Here is a 22,007-nt window from a genome sequence, read left to right on the forward strand (position 1 = left end):
CAGGATGCAAGGAAAATGGAAAGACCAGGATTTGTGGAGACTGGTAATGATACTCCACATCCTATTGTGCACATTGGTAAAATTCCTTTGTTTATGCAGGATGGGAAAAAGAAATGCCTGTCTGATGTATTTCATGTTCCGAATATCACCAAGAACCTGGTTTCTGTTGGCCAAATGGTTGAGCAGGGCTTGCAGGTCAGATTTAATCCTTATGGATGCATTGTTGAGGATATGAAAAATAACAGTTGCTTGAAAGCAAAAAGGAAAGAAGAAGGGCAGGATGTTTACGTTGGATGCGGACATGCCTGAATTGAGTGCAGCAATGTTTGCACATGGGACCGATGTAGTTGTAGATACTGATATCTGGCATAAATGCATTGGTCATGTTAATGTACAACGACTTAAATCAATGCAGGCCCAAAATATTGTTGCAAGATTGCCTAAATTCAAGGTTGCAGAAATGCATAAGGTATGTGAAGCCTGTCAATTTGGAAAACAGGCAAGGAAACCATTTCCTAGACATGTTCAAGAGAGTAAGAAGCCATTGGAATTAATCCACTCTAATGTGTGGACTACTAAAGCTGCATCTATTGGAGGCTGTCATTATTTTGTCACTTTTATTGATGACTACAGCAGAAAAGTTTGGGTGTATTTTATGAAAAAGAAAAATGAAGTGTTTGGGCATTTCAAAGCTTTTAAAGCAATGGTTGAAAAAGAGACAGGCCTGCAAATAAAATGCCTAAGGTTAGATGGAGGGGGAGAGTACCTCTCAAATGAGTTTGCAAGGTTCTTGTAGGAGCATGGCATAAAGCAGCAATATTCATGCAGTCATACCCCACAGCAAAATGGACTTGCAAAAAGGAAAAACAGGCATATTGGAGAGGTATCTCGGGCCATGCTAAATGAAAAAGACCTACCAGATTATTATTGGGCTGAAGCGGTTGCTATAGCAGTTTACATAATGAACAGGACTCCCACTGCAGCAATACATGGCATGATGCATTGGTGCCTTTGCCTAAAGACAAGAATGCAATTGGCTGTAAGTGGGTTTATAAGGTGAAGCACAATGCAGATGGTTTTGTGAATAAATACAAGGCAAGATTAGTTGTCAAGGGGTATGCACAGACATATGGCATTGATTATGAAGAAACATTCAGTCCGGTTGCAAGGATGGCAACTGTAAGAGAAGTCATTGCTATGGCTGCATCAAAGGGATGGTCTTTACATCAGATGGATGTAAAGAATGCCTTCTTGCATGGTGATTTGCAAGAAGAGGTCTTTATGGAGCAGCCATCAGGTTATGTTCATGCTGTTCATCCTGAGTTTGTTTGTAGGTTGAAGAAAGCCTTGTATGGCTTGAAGCAAGCACCTAGAGCATGGTCTGACAAGATAGGACAGTATCTTGTCACTATTGGCTTTCAGATTTCCAAGGTAGATTTCTCACTTTATGTGAGAAAAACAGAGAAAGGTATTATGCTTCTTGTCATTTATGTTGATGATTTGATCATCACAAGTGATAGTGATGAAGATATCCTTCATGTGAAAATGCTATTGAAGTAGAAGTTTGAGATGAAGGATTTGGGAGAGCTGCGTTATTTCTTGGGCATTGAGGTGATTAGATCACCAAGTGGGATATGGCTCTTGCAGAGGCAGTATGGATTGGACATGCTGTCCATATATGGGATGACAGGCTGTAAGCCTATTTCAGTTCCTTTGGAGCAGAATGTGAAGCTGAGCATAGATGCAAGTGAGCTTCTAGAAGACCCTACTATGTACAGACGCATAGTAGGAAGTTTGATTTATATGACTATTACCAGGCCAGATTTGAGCTATGCTGTTGGATTGGTAAATCAGTTTATGCAAGCTCCAAGGAAACTGCATTTGGATGTGGCTAGACGAAAACTCAGGTATGTGAAGTCCACATTGCAGTATGGACTATTTTATGAGGTTGGCATTCAGATACAATTGCATGGATACACTGATGCTGATTGGGTTGGTAGTATTTCTGATAAACGATCTACCAGTGGATATGTGTTCTCTTTTGGGAGTGCTGCAGTCACTTGGAGCAGTAAGAAACAGCCTACAGTTGCCTTGTCGAGCACAGAGGCTGAGTACAGGGGTGCAGCAATGGTTGCATGTGAGGTAGCTTGGTTGCATAAGCTACTTTATGATATGCATCAGTCTACAGATGGGCCAGTTGTCATTTATTGTGACAACATGAGCAGTATACACTTGGCAAATAACCCAGTCTATCATGCTAGAACAAAGCACATTGAGGTGCATTTTCACTATGTGTGGGAGAAGGTTTTACTAGGTCTTAGTGATCTAGTTTATGTGAGCACAGAGGATCAGGTAGCTGACATATTCATGAAGGCATTGGGCACAGAGAAGCTACGCAAGTTCAGAGACCTGCTTGGTTTGCAGGAATTGGGATTGAGCTCGAGGGGGAGTGTTGAGATATCGAGCTCCACTCGTGATATGCCAGGGTGACCATTGTGCATTCATGTCACCGACTTGTTAGCTACAGATGCGGTTGGTACACCGCCCATGAATAATAGCTAGATGACAGCTATCCTTATGTACTCTAGTTTGTGGCTCAGTTAGTATGCCACCTTAGTTAGCTGAGTTTGCTTTGAGACCCACATATAGGGTTCTTCTATTTCTTTGTACTAGAGTTCTTTTGGCTTTCACAAGTAAGAAGAGGAAAACTGTTTTCAGCCTCCACCTTTGTGTGTATTCCCCCATTGTGTATGTGAGAAAGCCGCAAGTGAGACTCCTTTGTTCTCTCCCACTATCTTCACAAGTATAACCCAGTGTTTAACCTAAAACTAACATTTGAGTGGGTTAAAAGAGACATGATAGAGGCGACACCATTCAAAAACAAGCTGTAGACACAAAACTATCACTTTCATAGACAGACTAGACTCCATCTATCCTAAGAGAGAGAATACCCATGAACAATTAGAGCCAAATCTCATATGGATATATGGGTATATGGATGGTTTAAAGTCTTGTTCTTGTGTTACTGTAGTTGGAGCTTAAAATAGACATACCAATATCGACATAAGTTCAACAATTGTATAGAGAGAGATATATTTGGGTGCTTGATGACATTGGATGATTGGAGATCCTCCAAATTCAAGCGATGAAGCTTTCAAATGATTTAAGTGGTCAAATTATTGTTTATAAAAAATCATAGTCAAGAAACATCACATTGGTATTCAAAGAAAAAGATAAGTGAATTAATGTATTTGGTGAGTGCACATCTTTATTTGTCTCTTTTTGTGTCACTCACAAGTTGCCCTAAAAATAATAGTGGCAATAGACTTGGTGCATTTGAAGTTGCTACACGAAACAATGGATGTTATTAATCTTAAGGATGAGACTGTTGACACCAATGTTCCTAGCGGTCACCAATGAGCATTTCAAGCGCAACCCTTCTACAATCTTTTTCAAGATTAATAAACTTTCTTTCTGCTTGTAGTTTGTCTTGCACATATATTTCACTCTTAATGGGACCTTTGTCAGGTTGTTGAGGTACCCACTGAATACCCAAATTTAGTGGGATGATATTGGTGATATGGATAATAACAAGAAAGCTTTGAGAGGTGCAATTATGATGGCTTGCCTCGAGACTTCCATTGTTTGCATAGTGGTTTGATATCTCACTTGTAAATTTCACTTTTTTTCTAGTGTGTATAACTAGTAACGATTAGTTGTAAGTGATTGTTGATGAAATGCTCATTTGACAATAGTTAATGATTGACTTAAAAGGGATTACACTATTAGTTGTAAGTGATTGTTGATGAAATGCTCATTTGACAATAGTTAATGATTGACTTAAAAGGGATTACACTAACAAAATGGAATATTGTCTTCCCCTCCTTTTTCTCTCTCAGATCCTCCTATATAGCCTTTAACCCCTAGTACCTAGCACTCTTCTAACACAAATTCTTCTCCCAACAACAAACAAGATCAAGATTTTCCCTCCACCATTATATTTGGGAATTATTCTAAAGTAGACTTCAAGGAATAGTACCTGACATTGAGGCAAACAGGAAGCCCAACAAACTACAATTATACTCTTTTAAAGGTTGGATACTTGACTTTTTGTTGGGCAAGTTGGAGGATTAATTGTTTGAATTGCAATATGATATTGTGTGAAAATGGTTAAATTTTATTCTCCAAGGCAATGAAGTGAGGATGTTGAAGCATATTGAAGGTCCTTCAGATGACCAACTGGCCCAAGGTCTTATAAGCATAGTTTCTATCAAACTTTCTTGAGGGAAATGCAGTTGATGAACACATAATTCTATTACGTGCCATCAAATTAGATTTTCTTGAGGGAAATGCATTTGATCGGCACATAGTTCTATTATATGCCATCAAATGAGATTGCAATGTATTCATCAATGCTATGAAACAATGGTTTAGGGAAAAAGAGTAACTAAATGTGCTATTGACATAGGTAGTTAAGGTAATGTAGGGAGATGGAGAAAACATGAAGGGTTTCATGTTGCAGTTTAACATAGTGTGGGATCATTTTGAGTCTTGTGGCAAAATGGTGGCATTCAAATTTTGCAAGGGTTCCACTCGACAATAGGTAGTGCTGGGATTCGAGACTTGAAGTTCAGTAGATTTCTCATAGCCTTGGAGCTGTGACTAAGGAGGAAGGTGATGAGGAATGATCCCTAGAGTTATGATCAAGTGTTTAGATTGCATTGCCAAAGGAAAAGATATAGATTTAGAGACAAAGGTGTGAGAAGTGCAACTGAAATTAATGAAAGAGAGAGAGAGAGAGAGAGAGAGAGAGAGAGAGAGAGATAGCACACCTCTCTCTCTCACACACACACACACACAAAGTAACAAGAGAACTGTAAGTGATCTTTGGAGAAAACCCCACTACAACTAGGTGAAAACCATGGAAACAATAGACTGCTTGAGAGCTCGGAATACATAGCTAAACAGCCAAGTGAATAGGGAGCACAAGGGAGTGGCACAACTGCTCCACTACCTTGCTCCTCAGGTGATGCTATGGGCTAGATCTGCACCTCTGCTAGGCTCCACAAGGTGCACTTCTGGAAGGATTGTTCCAGATCTAGAAGGTGGGAAATGAGGGGCGAGGGGAGGCACATATATTTCCTAGACCCCCCTAGTCGCGGCCAGCATACGGGGGCCAAGCTTATGAGGGATGACCCTCTGCCCTTAGGGGATAACCCATATAGCCTACTATATAGGGTTTTCTAGGCCCTAAATGAGGGCACAAACCTCCCCAAAATAGGGTCTATAGCTAGCCAAGGTGGCTAACTTGAGACACACCTACTCACACAACCCTGCACCCTCTCGAGGTACCTCCATGGCTTGCATGGCATCACATGAGTCATTGGAGCCCCTTTCAAGGGATCATAACTTGGGTGTCAGCATTGTAGGTCCAGAAAGAGTAGTAAGGGTCGAGGATACTGTGGTGGCATGGGAGATGTAGATGAGTCTGCACACTCCCACAGCTCCAATTCCCCCTTTGTTCATAAGATATAGTATCAACCTGGTCCCTTTCCCTCCCCTCTAGATCATCTCCATAGGCTCTAAGCTTTTTGTAAGATGTGGAATCAGTGAAAAGGAAGCTAGATATGCATTAATCATGAAGCCATCAAAGAGATGGAGTCTCCCCATTGGCCCGATGTATTTGTCTATGGGGGTGTGGTTTATATATGATATTGGGATGCCCATCGGCATGTACTAAGGCCTTTCCACTCAACTGGTGCCATTGCCAACATTGCTCTTCTAGGTCATCTCTAAGCTTTTTGTAAAATGTGGAAGCACTAAAGAGAAAGGTAGATTGCATTAATCATAAAAAACAGAAAACCACATTTCACTGAAGAGGTGGAGTCTCCCCATTAATGTGTTGTATATTTCTATGGGGGGTGTGGTGTCTATATGTTAGTAGGATGCAGAGACGTGGAGTCTCCCCATTGGTGTGTTGTATATTTCTATGGGGGTTGTAGTGTATATATGTTAGTAGGATGCAGAGGTGGAGTCTCCCTATTGGTGTGTTGTATATTTCTATGGGGGGTGTGGTGTATATGTTAGTAGGAAGGCCATCTTGCAACTACTAAGACCTGTCCATTCGACTTGCATTGCCGTCTCCTTGAGTTCCATACCATTGGTCTGTTGTATTTTCCTATGGGGGAGAGGTGTTATATATGTTATTAGGATTATTAAGTGTGGTTTTCCTATATATGTTATTAGGATGCCTAGCTGGCACGGACCTTTTACAGTCGGCTGGCATTGCCAACATCGCCTTTCTCTCGTTTACGCCATAGCCAAACCTTTCCTTCTCTCGGCTCATCCCCTCCTTGCCTTCTCTAATGGCTCGCAGAGTCTTTGATCGCTCCTTTGCCGCCCCCGTCCTCATCTTCAACTTCGCTCTCTTCTTAATCATTCTGGGAATCGCAGGCTCATCGCTCGACAGCATTATTGACGGCGACGGTAACGTCCTATTTTCCTGTCCTTGTGTCTTTTCTCCAATTTCTGTCATTGTTGGGGCTCAGCTGCCCACCTTTCACACGTCGCAGAACCTTACGCGAACGGGGCCACTTATCACTTCACAATCTTTTGCCTCATCTCGGGAGGCGTTGGCATCGCTTCCGTCATAGCCGGGCTTCATCTTGTCAAGGAGTGGAGGACAGAGACCGTAGCAGGAAGTACCTCAGCTGCTTTGATAGCTTGGTTGCTGTTGCTCATCGCTTTTGGGTAATCCATACTCGTCATTCTCCAACAAGCTTGAAATCGCTGATTATACAGTAGAGGCCGGTATCTAATCAGGGGTGCGGGTGTGTGATTTGTGCAGGTTGGCTTGGAAGGAGATTTCCTTGGGACACGAGGGCACCACTCTGGTGAGTTTCTTCCTCCAGGGGTACCCACAAGAAGGTTTTAGCTGAATAACATCTATACAAACTTCTATTCTTAGGTTACACTTGTCTGATTTCCTGCTGTGCTTCGCAGCATTTCCTGGAGGCGTTTGTCATTATTGTGACCGTGACACATACATTTTACTTGCTCTTGCTACATGGTGACTTGCTTGACGTATAGAACAGACTCGTCGAGCTTGCCAAATGGTAAAACATGGATTTGTGAATCGTGTCCCCATCTGCCCAAATTTGAGATCCTATGACTCGGGAGAATACCAAGGGAGAGACATATTAGGATTGTTGGAAATTGTATTCATGAGGCTCATATTGGGATTGTTGGAATTTGTATTCAGAAAGGCTCAGATTGGGAGCCCACATTTGTTTTATAAACTCATTCTTTTCTTTTAAAATTGTAAAGAGTATTTTGACCCATCTATGATGGGATTGAAGCTTGCCTCCATTCGGTTAGAAGGTTGGGATCTAAGATTACCTTGAAATCGGTCTTAAGGCTGGGATCTAAGGTTATGTTTAATTTCAAGGAACAAAATGAGCTCGGTGGTCTACCTACATAGGAATGGGTAGATCTTATATTTCTCACCTAGGGTCCAAGCTTTAGAATGGATGTCCCCAAGCTTATAGCTGCATTGAAACTTTACAAATCACCTAATATATGCACATAATTTTAAGAGCAAACGATGACAAACTATATTTATGAATCGTCCAATTTATGAAAGATCTTAACAGCCATGTTAAGGTATGCATCAACGGAAATTATTAATTCCGACTTGCCATCGAGCTCTAGTGAAAATGCTTCAAGTTTCTTTTGGAAGTTGCCTAGGTGATCATGCTTTACCTATGTTCTACTTTCTTCTCCACTCATCGAAGGTGAAGCTAAAGTTGTTGTAACCTTGCAACAAAGATGAGGATCCTGGTTAGCTGGGAAGTAAGCAGAAACTAGACTCAATCCCACAGTCTATAGACAAGGAAAGTGGGCTAGGATGCATCTTCAAAACACAAAAGAACGGCAATTGGCTTTTTGAACAAGCAAGTATGGCTAAAAATGTAGGCATGGGATTGCCACAATGGTGCATGTTATGTGTGCTATCAACCTTTCAACGTGCAAGGAGATTAATCTTGATTTTATCAAGAATCAAGATATGCACCAAATATGGACATGCACAGAGAGAACTGTCATAGGCAAAGTGTGCTCCTTATGTTTTCGAGCCAATGTCGGGATGAGGAGATAACGCGGTGCAACGTATGCCATCCAAAAGCACCCGATGTTCCCAAAACCTCGTGCACAATGCTCCTAAGCTTCCAAAACCCCTCAATTGTCTCTGTTGCTGTTCAATTTAGTGAAGCAACTAGACTTTCTACGCACACCAATTTTGTAGGCATCACAGCAAAAATTGATGAACCATGCATTCAAAGTAGGGCCATATAAAATCCATTTTGTGTAGTTCAATGCGAATTCCAATTTGAGAGAACAATATGAGAGATCCTTGGAATTTTGTGCTCTACAAGAGTAGAAGTAGTCATGTTCTATAAGAGGACAAGTAGCAGTAGAATCCTACGAAGGACTTGAATCATAATTAAGAGAGGCTTGGATGGGTGTCTTGATGCCTGCGTTTTGACGTAGCAACAACTTTGTGTTATGAGATCCTCTTTCCCTACTTCCAATCATTCTATTTGCCTCTTTGAACTTCAATTCACAACAGCAACAGTACTCTTTTGCATTCTTCTGTTGTACATCGAATAAGGTCTTGACACAAATTCCTACTCCAAAGGTCCCGGAGATCAAATGGGTTATGGAAGACAGATGAGACCATGGGCAACGAGGAGATGGTGTATGTGCCAAGTGGAACTCTAATATGATATGATTAGGATTCATGTACTCTAATATGATTAGCAAGCCGGAACTCTAATACAATTAGAGGAGCTAATATGATTAGCTTGTAGGAACTCTAATATGATTAGAGGAGCTAATATGATTAGCATCCCAAGAATCTACTATGAATAAAGGAGCTGATGTGATTAGCCACCATCGGACAATCTAGTGAGGTTAGAGGGCCAATGAGGAAAATACTCCAAAAGCTCTAATGTGATTAGCATGCAAAATTGTCAAAGAGGATGAGATAAGTGAGTGAGTCCCATCAAAGATGAACAAGGAATTAGGAATTGGGAGGCGCAAATGCGAGGACTATAATTAATTAGTAGAATTTGCAAAGCATGTTGGGAGAATGCTTTGGGGCACCTAGGTGGAATTCGCAAAGCATGTGGCGAGAATGCTGTAGGACTGTAATTAATTAATAGAATTTGCAAAGCATGTGGGGAGAATGCTTTAGGACTGTAATTAATGAGTAGAATTTGCAAAGCATGTGTGGAGAGTGATTTGAACACCATATTAGAGAATTTGGGAAAATCCTGATAATTTGGGAATTTTTTAGGGGTTGTAATTATGTAACATTCAATGTTTTTCATTCATTTTTCCCATAGATTTGGCAGTCCATCCAAATCTCACAAATGTGCATGGTTTGCATCAACATAAATAAAATGTCAAATGTTGAGGTTTCAACCAATGCATGGTAGTTTTTGAGGGGTTGCAATTACAATGCATAGAGTGCACTCCATTGACTTTCTCATTGGATTTGGCTGTGTATATGAAGCACACAGTTTGGAGTGTGAATGTTCTGCATTAGCCGAGAAAAAAACATCATATGTTTGAGTTCACCGAAGCATTGTTTGTCTCTTCTCGAAAAAAGGTGGTGTTCAAAAACACCATTTTAGTTTAGTTGGAGAAAAAGTAAGAATGCAACACTAGTCCTTGATATTTTGTCAAGTGTGCAGAACTTGCAACCACAAAGCAATGGTCTACAAACAAAAAAGATAAAGAAAAAAGATCAATGTCATACCTTCCAAATATTTGTCAGTATTCAATTAAATTATCGTTGTGCAAGGAAAAAAAAGTCAAGCTTTTCAAGTACCCTTCACTCCATTGTGGAGTCAACATCAGAGTTGGAATCTATACTATGAGACAAACTAGATAAAGCTCGCTTGCATGCAATGGTTGGTATCTTCACCTTGATGGGGAGGTTGCTACTCTTTGAGGAAACCTTCTTTGAGAGGTTACCTTTTGGAACCCATGACCATACAATAGCATCAACAGATTCCCAACGTGGAGGATCACCTTTATTGCACATCCAAATCTTGTTCCAACAATCTGCATACACCTCCTCAATTTGTGCATTGCGTCTTTTGCATATAGGTGCCCAATATTGTATGAAAACCTTCTTGAAATTTTTAGATTTATTATCCTTTTGTACTTCAATTTGAGCAATGCCTAGCCAAATTGGGTAAATTTTTTCTGCTGGTCGGACCAAAAGAAAGTGTCCTTTTTGTACATCAATCATTGGATCAAATGATTGTTTTGGCTTTTTCCTTTGAGGTCCACAATAGTGATCATTCAACTCTTCAATTCCTTGAAACTCATCGTTTTCATTATCAACTACTTGCACACAATCAATATGTTGCATCTTTGGCCAAAATCTCTCGTACATGTCCTCTACACTATTGTTTGGTTTATGAAGCTCATCAATCATGTTCTTCCAGTACTTCACTACCGGCTTGTAAAACTTTGTGAAAGATGCTTCTGGACCTTGTAGGTGTGCCCATTTTTCCCAAAAGTGTACATACTCCTTGATACCAACTATCACATGTGAGTGATCCTTCACATACTCGAACATGGGTACACAAGGTGGCTCTCCACTTGGTAGCATTGGATGACCATCCGGATGTCTCTTCCACAACTCAATGCCACCTTCACTTGGTTGCCAATCTAATGATCGTGGATGCACTTTATATTGCATGATAGGAACTTCATTTGCATAAAGAACCGAAATTGGAGAGGCTTTGAGTGTCCCACTAAAGCATCTTGCCCATCGCATAGGCATCCATCAACATAGCTCTTGAAATCAGGGACTTCCGTTACCAAAAATGGCGTTGGAGAAGACTCCTCACATTGTCTAAAAGTATCCATGAGATGTGCAAATGTCAATGTTTGGCTAGTTCTTAACCTCTCTGAAAACCTGTTGAACATTGCATCAATATCCTCATGTGTATGCCCAACCATCAAGAATCCCAATTGAATTGACTTGAAAATCCCTCGAGCAACAAGTAATGATAGGTAAGCAAACAAGTACCTATTCTTGTTTTCAGAACCACAATTATCCAACTGCAACAATAGGTGTTCGGGTAGCTTCTTATAAGGATTTTCTTGATGGGAACTTCCAAGTCCAAGGTCTTTGAATGTTCCACCCACTGCTCCAAGATGAAGTTGTTGCTTTTCATTAGAAACATAGTGAGAATCCAATGCTTCTCTTGAGGTTAGTGCATTTAGCAGAGCATTATCAGACCTTGGCATCCCATCATGTACCAAATCTCCAAGTGCATGGTTATCAAATCTTTCAAGATTTCTCAAACACAAAGCCAATGAACCGATTGTGAAGTTAGGATCCGATGGCCACAAGGATAAAGAAAAGTGACCATAATGTCCTTGACCATGTCCATGTGTTATCATGCCAGTCAAAGCCACTGGGAGCTGAAAGGATTTGTCTGTGTCCTTTGAACGATTGCGTAATCTAGGGATGGCTGTCTTCTTTTGGTCCATCTTATCATGGATAATGCACAAGTATGTCTGAGGATACATTTCAGAAAATCTGCGCCAAGTGTAGTACACAATTCTACAACTTTTTTGTTGTAACATGTGCTTTCTTCTATCTTCCATCAACTTATTACGTTCATTTTGGCATTTTGTCGCTGCAAGCTGAGCCTTGATTGCACTACATAAACCACACTTAGAGAATTCACTTGTTTTTGACAAAGTTACATGCTTGAATTCAGAGTTCCATATACGGTTGAATGTGGAAGTTGACATCTCCTTACAACCCAAACTATGCCTTAATTGCATGTTAACCTCATAGAGAATATCAACCTGCTTGTATACATCCGGTATCACCAGCTGTGTTTCCCTTGATCCATCCTGAAGTGTTCTACTTTTGTGTGGCATACGCTCAGAATTGTTATCCACAAAATCTTGGATTATGGCTCTACCCAGTTCTGTGTGGTCCCAACCTCTCCGCACGATTCCTTTATTACCATGCATGCACCTTTGTATACCAATTTCAAATTGCTCCCTGTATCGATAAAATGTTGTTTTTGGAATACCATGCATTTCATACCATGCTCTACAACAAACTTGAATACCATTCAATGAAAAGACATATTTGAACTGCCCATTGTCATCTTTTCGACAAGCAACCCCAAGAGTGTCATATACATAATTGGTGCGAGCCTCCAAACTTTGGCCCCAATACTCTATGCGTAATTTGGATATCATTTGACGATCGGCAAATTGACAACAATTTTTTTTACAACAATCAATCATAGATACTTTTGTGACTGCATCCCTAGTGAGTCTAGATGATGCTAATGGCATGCCATGTTTTTTAGCTTTCCTCTTTATCATGCAGTAACGCCTCTTTTTTGTGGATTTTTCATTTGGGTCCTCATCTTCCATGTGCTTTTGCCTAGAACCACTTGGAAAATTCATGGTGTCATCGATTCTTAATGAAGTTCCATCTAAAAAGGTTATTTGTGCAATGGGCCATTTTATTAAGTGGATGGTATCGATGCCTGATACATCACTATGATACTTTTCAATTCCCACACCCAGATTACCTTCACCAAGCATCTCAAAGTTTATAGGTTCAAATGGGTAGACATACAAAACAACACCCTCAGCAATGCTCTTGGTTTTCTGCTCATCCCATATTAAAACTTTCTTGTCCTTCCATGATTCTGGAGTGGAAAACTCATCATATTCACATAGAGGTTCAACATCAATGGTATCTGATGTTATATCATTCATTGGTAAAATAGCTCCATTGACATTGTCCACACAACTCATTGATCGTGCTTTCCAACGAACAACACTACCCAAAGCCTCATAGACTAAGAATGCATCCATTGTAGGAAATGGAAGAAGTGCACTTTCATCCATACAAATATCGATCGCCACTGATACATTGTTTTCTCCCAAGGGCACACCTTGGCACATGTCATCATGTGATGTAGAGAATATTGTCCCAATGGCAACAATCTTTCCACTGACAAGCAAGTTGACTTTAACCCCCACTTTCAATGTGGCACCTGCATACATAACATTTGTTATAGTTCAATATTGATATCTGATGGTGTGACTTAGGATGAAAATGCTTTACAAGATTTCACTACATGACCAAATCTTCCTAAACCTTGGTGCTTTGAATTTTAGCCAGCAAAATCTGGCTACATGGCCAAATCTTCACAGACCATGGTGCTTTGAAAGGGAGATAGCAAGATTTGTCTACACAACCAAATCTCTCGAGACACTGGTGCTTTCAAGAAACCATCAAGATTTATCCACACAACCAAATCTACTTAGACCTTGGTGGTTTGAAAGAAGCCAAATCTTCACATACCTTGGTGCTTTCAAAGAAGCCCACAAGATTCGGCCACATGGTCAAATCTCCCCATACCCTGGTGCTTTGAAAGGAGCCAACAAGAGTTGGCCACATGGCCAAATCTCTAAGACACTAGTGCTTTGAAAGAAGCAATAAGATTTGGCCACATGGCCAAATCTACTCAGGCCTTGGTGCTTTCAAAGAAGCTGGCAAGATTTGGATGCATGGCGAAATCATTCGAGACTTGGTGACTTCTTTCAAAGCACTGAGAAGATTTGGTTGTGGCATTCTTTCAAACTTGGGGAGATTTGGTCATCTGGCCAAATCTTGTAGGCTTCTTTCAAAGCACTAGGGTATGGGGAATTTTGGCCACACAACCAAATCTTGCATGCTTCTTTCAAATCACCAGGTTCTGGGAGATTTGGCCGTGTGGCCGAATCTTTCAAAGCACCAAGGTTTGGGAAAATTTTGGCATGCTGCCAAATGTTGCTAGCTTCTTTCAAACCAGTAGGAAGATTTGGCCACATGGCCAAATCTTCAAACATTCAAAAGTTAAATTTAATTTTAAAATTTAAAATTTAAAGTTCAAAATTCAAAATTTAAATTTTAAATTTTAAAATTCAAGTTTCAAATTTTGAAATTAGTATCTAGAGATCCTACTTTCAAAAACATCGTACATACTTTTCATGATTCACGCTATTACACTTTAAAATCATACTTTTACTTTAAAAGCAAACCTAAAAATCTAAAACTATTAAAAAAACCAAAACTTTAAAAGGCAAAGCTAAACAAACCTTTTAAACCAAGCATAAAAAGTAAAACTATGAGAAGGAATTGAATTCATCTTCATGGGGATGAAGTGCTAGGCTCACCTTGTTCTCTCCCTTCCTAGATCTCAAATGTGTAACTAGGGTGGTTTGAGAGCCTTAGGACAATGTCTTAGATGGGGTAGTTCTTGGAAAACACTCCTCCACCCTTGGTTAGCTAATTGCAAGCAAAAAACTTCAAAACTATGTCAAAATGAGAGGTCCCGGGAGGTTCCCCATCCCAGATTTGTCCTAACAATGTGCACTTAACTATGTAGATTTTAAAATTCCAATACCAAGTAAACATTCCATAGGTTCCACACTCAATAGTTAAATAGAAAGAGGTCTTTTTTTTTTTTTTTTTTTTTTGCTCTACACGCTATTTGGGGGGTGCATGCTTTTTTGGGGGATTCCTCCTTCCCTCCCACCCCTTCCTTTTCTCTCATCCTCATCCTCATCCTCGTCGTTTGCTATTTGGGTGCGTCCTTGCCTTCGGCTGCAGCGCCTCCTCTTCGTCGTCCCCTTCCGCATACTCCTCCTCGTCGTCGTCTCCTTCTCCACACGGCTCCTGCGCTCCCCTCCTTGCCTTCGGCTGCAGCGCCTCCTCCTCGTCGTCCCCTTCTCCACGCTCCTGCGCTCCCCTCCCTCCCTTCCACTATTGCGTCCTTGCCTTCGGCTGTAGCGCCTCCTCCTCGTCGTCTCCTTCTCCACACTCCTCGTCGTCGTCGTCTCCTTCTCCACACGGCTATCTCCTTCTCCACACGGCTGCTGCGCTCCCCTCCCTCCCTTCCACTGCTATGCCCCTCGCTAGAGAAGCTATTCTTCTAAGTGCACGGATCGTGGCTTTTCTTCTCCTTCCATCACTGGCATCTCTACTTCCACGAGTGGATCTTGGCCACTCTACTAGTGGATGAAACTTTTTCTTTAAGTTTTTGGAACTACGACCATCCAAACAGAAGCACAATCCCGTGGCTTTTCACAGAAGCACAATCCCGTGCCTGCTTGAAATCCAAACTCACGGGGGTCATCATATGTAACCCTATCACGTGAGTTCAACAGAAGGATTTTTTGTATTTCTAAAATTTACTTAAATATACATAAGGGACTATTTAAAATAGTTTTGGAAAAAATTTACAGATTTGTATAGAAAAGGGGTACATTTTATTAATGAATTTTTTTACAGATAAGGGTTTTCAAATATAGGCCTTGAACGCACGTGATATAGAGGGTTTATACATAGTGACCCCCCCGAGAATCCAAAGAGCCAAGCTCACGAACAACAATGGCTACTCAATCATCCAAGTAAGAAAACGAAAGAAATAGAAAGTGTACCTGATTCTTGCATGTTCTCCATCTTTTCCATTTCAAAACACCACGATTTGAAAGCAAGAGTTGTAAAAGTACGAATCTCAAAGTGTGATTTGAAAGTAGGGTCTTTAGTGTATGATTTGACTTTCAGATCTTGAAATTTGAAATTTGAATTTTGTATCTAAGATTCAAAATTTCAATTTTGAATTTTAAATTTTGAATCTAAGATTTTGAATTTTGAATTTTGAATTTTCAGATTCAAAATTTGAATCTTAAGATTTGAATTTTGAATTTTAAATGGGGAGATTTGGCCGCATGGCCAAATCTTCCTAGCTTCTTTCAAAACATACAAGATTTGGCTGCACGGTGAAATCTCCCTAGACCTTGGTGATTTGAAAGAAGCTAGGAAGATTTGGCACCACAGCTAAATCTCCCTAAACCTTGCTGCTTTAAAAAGATTTGGCCACACGGCCAAATCTCCCTAGACACTCGTGATTAGAAACAAGCTAGGAAGATTTGGCACCACAGCCAAAACTCCCCAAACCTTGCTGCTTTCAAAAGATTTGGCCGCATGGCCAGATCTCCCTAGACCCTCCTAATTAGAAAGAATTTAGCAAGATTTGGCCGCACAACCAAATCTCCCCAAACCTTAGTGCTTTGAAAAGATTTGGCTGCACGGCCAAATCTCCCCAAACCCTACTGCTTTGAAAAGATTTGGCTGCATGGCCAAATCTCCATAAACCCTCGTGATTAAAAGAAGCTAGCAAGATTTGGCCACATGACCAAATCTCCTTAGACCCAGGTGATTTAAAAGAAGCTAGAAAGATTTGACCGATTTGAAAGAAGCTAGCAAGATTTGGCCACACGGCCAAATCTTCTTAGACCCAGTGATTTAAAAGAAGCTAGAAAGATTTGACCGATTTGAAATCTCCCTAGACCTTGGTGCTTTCTCAAATCTACCACTATGTTTGCTGTTAATTCTCGATTCTATTTCAGATATGTTTATTGATAATGTGTTTTTCTAACATTAAAGATTATAAAGATGATAGTTTGTATATTGCTTAGATTTTTTACAGGAAAGACACAAATGTGAAGAAGGTTGAGAAAGTTGTAAGTGGATTTGGAGAAAAAAGCATACCATGGTACTTTGACATATACAGTATTGAGGAAGCATAGTTGACACGAGTTCACTTATTTGTTTTGTTACCTAACAAAAGTACATACACTTGTGTTGGATCGGTACATCAAATCACAGAAGATGTGGTTGGAAAAGAGGGAGATATTGGATTGTTAATCATTATAAATCAAAATAAGAAATTTCTCTTGGATCCTAGTGATTATGAAGCATCTCGTATGAAGTCTGATGTAGATGACAACATGCACTCAAGAGGCTGGATAAGTGTGGAATCAATTGATGAAAATGAAATTAACACAGTGACAACAATCATTGAATCATATCGCAAAGTTTCAGCAACATTAAAGAAGCACAAGAGTGGGGAAGATAGTGGGGAAGGAACAAGGAAAGGAAAGTTGACTATGGTTCAAGCACCAGGTGGTAGTGGAGAAGGGGCAAAGAAAGGAAAGCTCACTATAATTGATGTACCAGAGGAAGGAACACCTCCAGAGGGTATGCTAGCAGTTGTGGAAAGAAGCAGTGGTAGTGAATTGGAGCCAAGTGGAAAGGTCATAGGAAAAAAAGGGCAAAAGAAACCATCAGGCTTGGTGGAATATGAAAAATACTACCCATTCGGGTTGCATGCAACATTTCGAATTCCAGTTGCAAGATGTCAAAAAGCTCCTCCAAGCTATGTATATAGAGGGTTGAACAAAGAGCATGTGGAGAAGCTTGCTGCAGACTTCGGTTATAACTCTAGGCCTCCTGCTGCTGTAGCAGAGATCTATGCCAAACCATGATCCTTGGATTAGTTGAATATGAACGTGGAGTGTTTAGTAGCTTGACCTTCATTAAAAATTGCCTACGAAATAGGCTTGACAAAAATCTGGACACATGTATGAGATTGCACAATGCAAAGCCTAATCTGGAGACTTTTCAATTTGAGGAGGCCTATGCTTTGTGGGATCAGATTTCCATAGAAGGGGTGGATAGAATACATCCTTGGATGATGAAATACCATCATATGACTTGGAAAGCTTCCAAATTTATGAGACTTAAATATGGTAAGTTTCATGTTCTGTTTCATGCTTCTTTCTTACCTTCCTTTTATGTAGGTGCTTAGTTCATTTTGTTTGTGCTGTAGGTGGTATCTTTTTTGGTATGCAATACATTTATTTCTTGGCCTAGGTGTCTATTTTTTAAGGTATTTACTTCTTGAACTCTTTTATGGTATAAAGTGTTTAATAATTATTTACTATTGAATGCTACTAATCTAACAAATATTGGAAATCTTATTCGATATGCAGGATCTCTACAGCTTATCCCAGGCATTGTTTTTGGTAAGAAACAATGAAATCAAATTCTAAAGCATTAATGGCTTCTCTACAGACAACAAACATTGTCGATAATGTTGAGGACTATTTTTGGTCATGTATGCTTTGATTGGTGCATGAATGTTTTCTGGTAATTGTCATGGATTATTCACAGACTCAATACTAGTTGCTCACACTAAGGGATTATTTTATTTCTAGCCCAAAAGAAAGGTGAGTGAAGGCATAAAATTGATGAGCAGAGACTCCCTATTGTTTCACTCTTCGGCTATAGGCATGGAGCTTGTATTATTATCATTCTTTTAGTGAAATGGTTGAGATAAAGCCAAGGAGATGCTTATGCCTTTTATGAAAAGGCTTGTTTCTTTTCTAATACTATCATGCAGACAATACAACTATCTTTATTAGCCTCTTTGAAATTCTCATCAAGAGTTATTAGTCTTATAGTAGAAACTATCTAGTTATGCAATCAATGGGTGGTCACCTAATGGTGGCTTTGTTTTTCTAGGTTTTTGCATCAAGGGGAAAAGAAAATTGAAATTGCATTCTATATGGTCAGCAAGTCTCTCACCAGAAGAAATAGAAGAGGATATTTCATTTGAATTTTTGTGTAGTGTTACATCTTTCGTGTGAGAGACTTTGCATTGAGATTACTTATAATGTTTGTAAAATAGTATATATTTCTAATGGATTTATTATTTAGTTTAAGTATTCAGAAGGGTGCATATTATTGTTTGCTTGCTTATTCTTCAAAGATTTAATGGGATTTCTTTCAATTCCTATGGTTTTCTTAATCCTTTAAATCTCTCTCTCTCTCTCTCTCTTATTTTCATGTGTTGACATGTTACATAATCTGTGCTTTGGGATCCTTTGTGGGGGAGAGGTCACAAGAATGAGATCTTTTAATTGAGTTGGACAAAACTTTTTTTTTTCCACAAAAAGTAGTGCTAGTTATATTGCTTGAAAACGAGAATACAAGAGGGCCTAAAGGCCAGCGGGCTGCAATCACAAAACGGATGTAGCTTGTGGTAACAAAATACTAATTACAAGCCTCTCAGGGCATAATCATCAGAGTGTGGACAAGTAGCCACGGTGGGGGGGAGTAATGCCATTGAAGACTCTAAGTAGAGTGCTAGAAGAACAACTCTCGATGGTCCTAGTCACGAAGGAAGTGCCAGGTGGCTGAGATAATAAGTTTGGCAAATGCTCTTTTGGAGTTTTGTTACAAAGAAATTTGAATGTGCCTGATCATCCACAAACTGATTGTCTCAGAACGAAAGTGTTGATCAAATTATTAAAGATATGCTGAGAGAACATGTGAGAGTTGTTGGATATGAGTCCTAGAGTGTAGAGTGAGTGTCATCCTCTGTGTGTGTATGTTTGTGTGGTATCCTATGGTTCAAACGATAAGGCTCTAAACCTATATAAAGCATGTACTTGCTTATGAGACATTGAAGTATATTGTTTGGCTGACGTCTCCAGTGGTGGCCATCGCCACTCCCCTGGGTCCCACTCCACCTCTGTCAAGGAGCAGTCCTCCCAAATCCAAAGTCTCCAGTCCTGGATCTGCATAATCAAGGGGTCTATATGCCACATTTTCCCTTGCAAGCCTATGATGCGAAGGCATTGCCAGGGAAGCTGGGGGTCCGATCACGGCCTCTCTGCTCTGGAGACGGCTATCATCGGCGATAGAGAAGAAGTGAATCGAGGAGTCCGAGAAAAGGCCTGCAACCACCAAAGGAATGCCACGGGGTGTGAACTGCCCTAGCCACCTCTCATCTCCCGGGAGGAGCTGTCTGGTGATGATGGGAATCCTCCAACCTGTAGGAATGGCAGCATCGATCTCCGCTCATTGAGCCTGGATCCCACATGCCGTACCTACTGCTACTACCAGCTCACCTGGGCTCAGCTGGCTATAGACGTCCCTCTAAACCTGGAGCGAGTGCGTGGGACCACCTCGGGCCCACACGCCCAGAGCACCCAAGGGGTATGGGATCTCTCTCCAAGCTGGCGATCTGTATCATCTGTCATCTGGCTGCTCCAGATTAGGGGTTGTCCGTCTATCTCCCCTCGGCAGCTAGGGGGAACCTGAGAGAGGTTGTGTCGCAACTTCCTCCAGACCGAGACGAGGCTATGGAGGAAGGGGGAATGGGGCAGAGTCAGTGGGGTAGAAGTGAAAATTTACTGGATAGACGACTACCAATCACCCCCTCTCTGGGGAGTACACGCGCTGAGACCATGCTGAAGTAAGAGCTTCCACATCTGCCCTCCTGGGGTCAGAGCTCCGTCTGATGTCAGTTAGGGCATAGATATTGAGGATGCTGATGTGGGATCCCTCAATATTCAAGCCCACCCAAAGAGCTCATCCTACGATCAAGGTGCTAAAACCACACACACGCTGAACTAGAGAAGCATCGATGGAGGTACAAACACCCCCTCTCCTCCCCTGCTCGCCAATCGAAGGTTCCCAGTAGGTGTGGGAGCGTCCTATGAGGACCTTCCCACATTTACTAGTCTGAGAAGCCGAAAGCTTATGTTCCTGCAGTAGGAGCATATCTACCCTTCCACCAAGGCTGGTTGGAGCTCCTGTCTGAGCACCATCTTCCTGGGGCCGTGGGTTCCTGATGAGTGGAACCCATTGACGTTCCAAGAGATAATGCGTATACTCATGAAGAGGGGAGATGGGCCACAAACAGCTGTCTGCTTGCGATCGATGTCGAGGTGGTCGGAGGATGTCCAGTGTGCAGACGAAGGCGCTTCTGTGAGGGTTTCAAAGGAGAGGCCGGATCATCGGACCCATCCTCTAAAACCTTCAACAGAGGGGAGAGGCCCTTTGTCCCATGGTGGTAAGCTCTCTCTAACCAAATCGAAGCCTCCGCCAAGGAGATACTGTAGAAGCCCGCTACCTCTGAGGTCCTCCACAGGCAGAGCCCTTCCACGTAGAGCCACTCCAAAGGCGGTCGAATGATGACCAAAAGGCGGAATCGTTTGGCGCTATGGCGCCATCTCAAATGAACGTCACCCTCCTTCCACTGCTGCTGAAGAAGCTCTGCTGCTCTGCTACCGATCCAGTCCTACACCTGCTCCTGGGACTGATCTTGAATCATCTCCCAAACACTTTCATTCATTCATTGCTCATTCCTGTCACTGGTGATAGTGAAGGAATAGCTAGGACCATCGTGGGGGGCAAGGATGGACACCTTACCCTCCGCCCCCTTTCGGAGGAAGAAGATGTTGATGTCTAGGCATGCAGGGAAGGAGCCAATACCCACTGCATCCAAATAATCCCAAGGTCCTGCTCGGTAAAAATCCAAAGGTAGAGCTCTAGGAGCTGCCCTTACGTGTGGGGACGAGGATGAGGAGTCTGAACCAGAAAGAGGGGTGCTGGCTGTCGAACAAGCTAGAGTGGTGTTGGCCATCTGTGGGGAAGGGCCTCTCCCCTTCGCCGAGCTAGGAAGGATAGGCGCGAGGGAGGTCTGTTGGCTTCGGGGCCGCAGGCGGCATAGGCAAAAGGGGGGGTTCCCTCGGGATCATGCTCGAGGGAGAGAGGGGGGCTGAAACCAAAGGTGCTAAGGGGGATCCTAGAGGGGGGGAGGTAGGGGGGCAGGGTGAAGGATGAGGGGGAGGTTGGCTGATCTTCTCCTTCCCTTTCTCCTTCCCCTTACCGGGCTGCTACTGATTGGTGACCACAAGGGTCTCTTGCTATAGATGGGAAGGCTTTTTTGGTCATGTTTTGTTTCCTTTCTGTTTTCTTTTGACCTCAGTCCAGCCTTCCCCTTCGGGAGGGGGTGTCGATGCCTGGCAGGGGGATCCTAAGTTGCATGGATGGGGGCCATTTGAGGTTCTATCCTTGTGAAGCGAGGGCAGGAGTGTGCCTCGTTCCTAAAGTCGTGGCATCTCAGACACTGATCTGGGCGACCAGTGACCATAATGCGCTACGTCACCACACTTGTGTCTGTCTCAATCTCGAACTCCGAGGGGATACTCTATGGATCTAGGACTGCCACTTTGACACGTGTCACCCCTTGGGCTACCGGTGC

General features: G+C 41.7%; 1 protein-coding gene across 1 annotated transcript; it reads left to right on the top strand.

The window, feature by feature from the left end:
- Positions 1 to 6,325: 6,325 nt before the first annotated feature.
- On the top strand, positions 6,326 to 7,254 carry LOC147889324 (membrane protein PM19L-like). The gene is made up of 4 exons (XM_087392080.1): positions 6,326 to 6,486; positions 6,573 to 6,750; positions 6,848 to 6,893; positions 7,003 to 7,254. The coding sequence occupies exons 1-4, from the start codon at positions 6,366 to 6,368 to the stop codon at positions 7,087 to 7,089; spliced, it is 432 nt and encodes a 143-aa protein (XP_087248206.1). The 5' UTR covers positions 6,326 to 6,365; the 3' UTR covers positions 7,090 to 7,254.
- Positions 7,255 to 22,007: the final 14,753 nt, after the last annotated feature.

Source organism: Dipteris shenzhenensis, chromosome 20 (genome assembly GCF_047967505.1).
Source record: "Dipteris shenzhenensis isolate YYH24624 ecotype China chromosome 20, Dip_SZ_1.0, whole genome shotgun sequence".
Lineage (NCBI taxonomy): Eukaryota > Viridiplantae > Streptophyta > Polypodiopsida > Gleicheniales > Dipteridaceae > Dipteris > Dipteris shenzhenensis.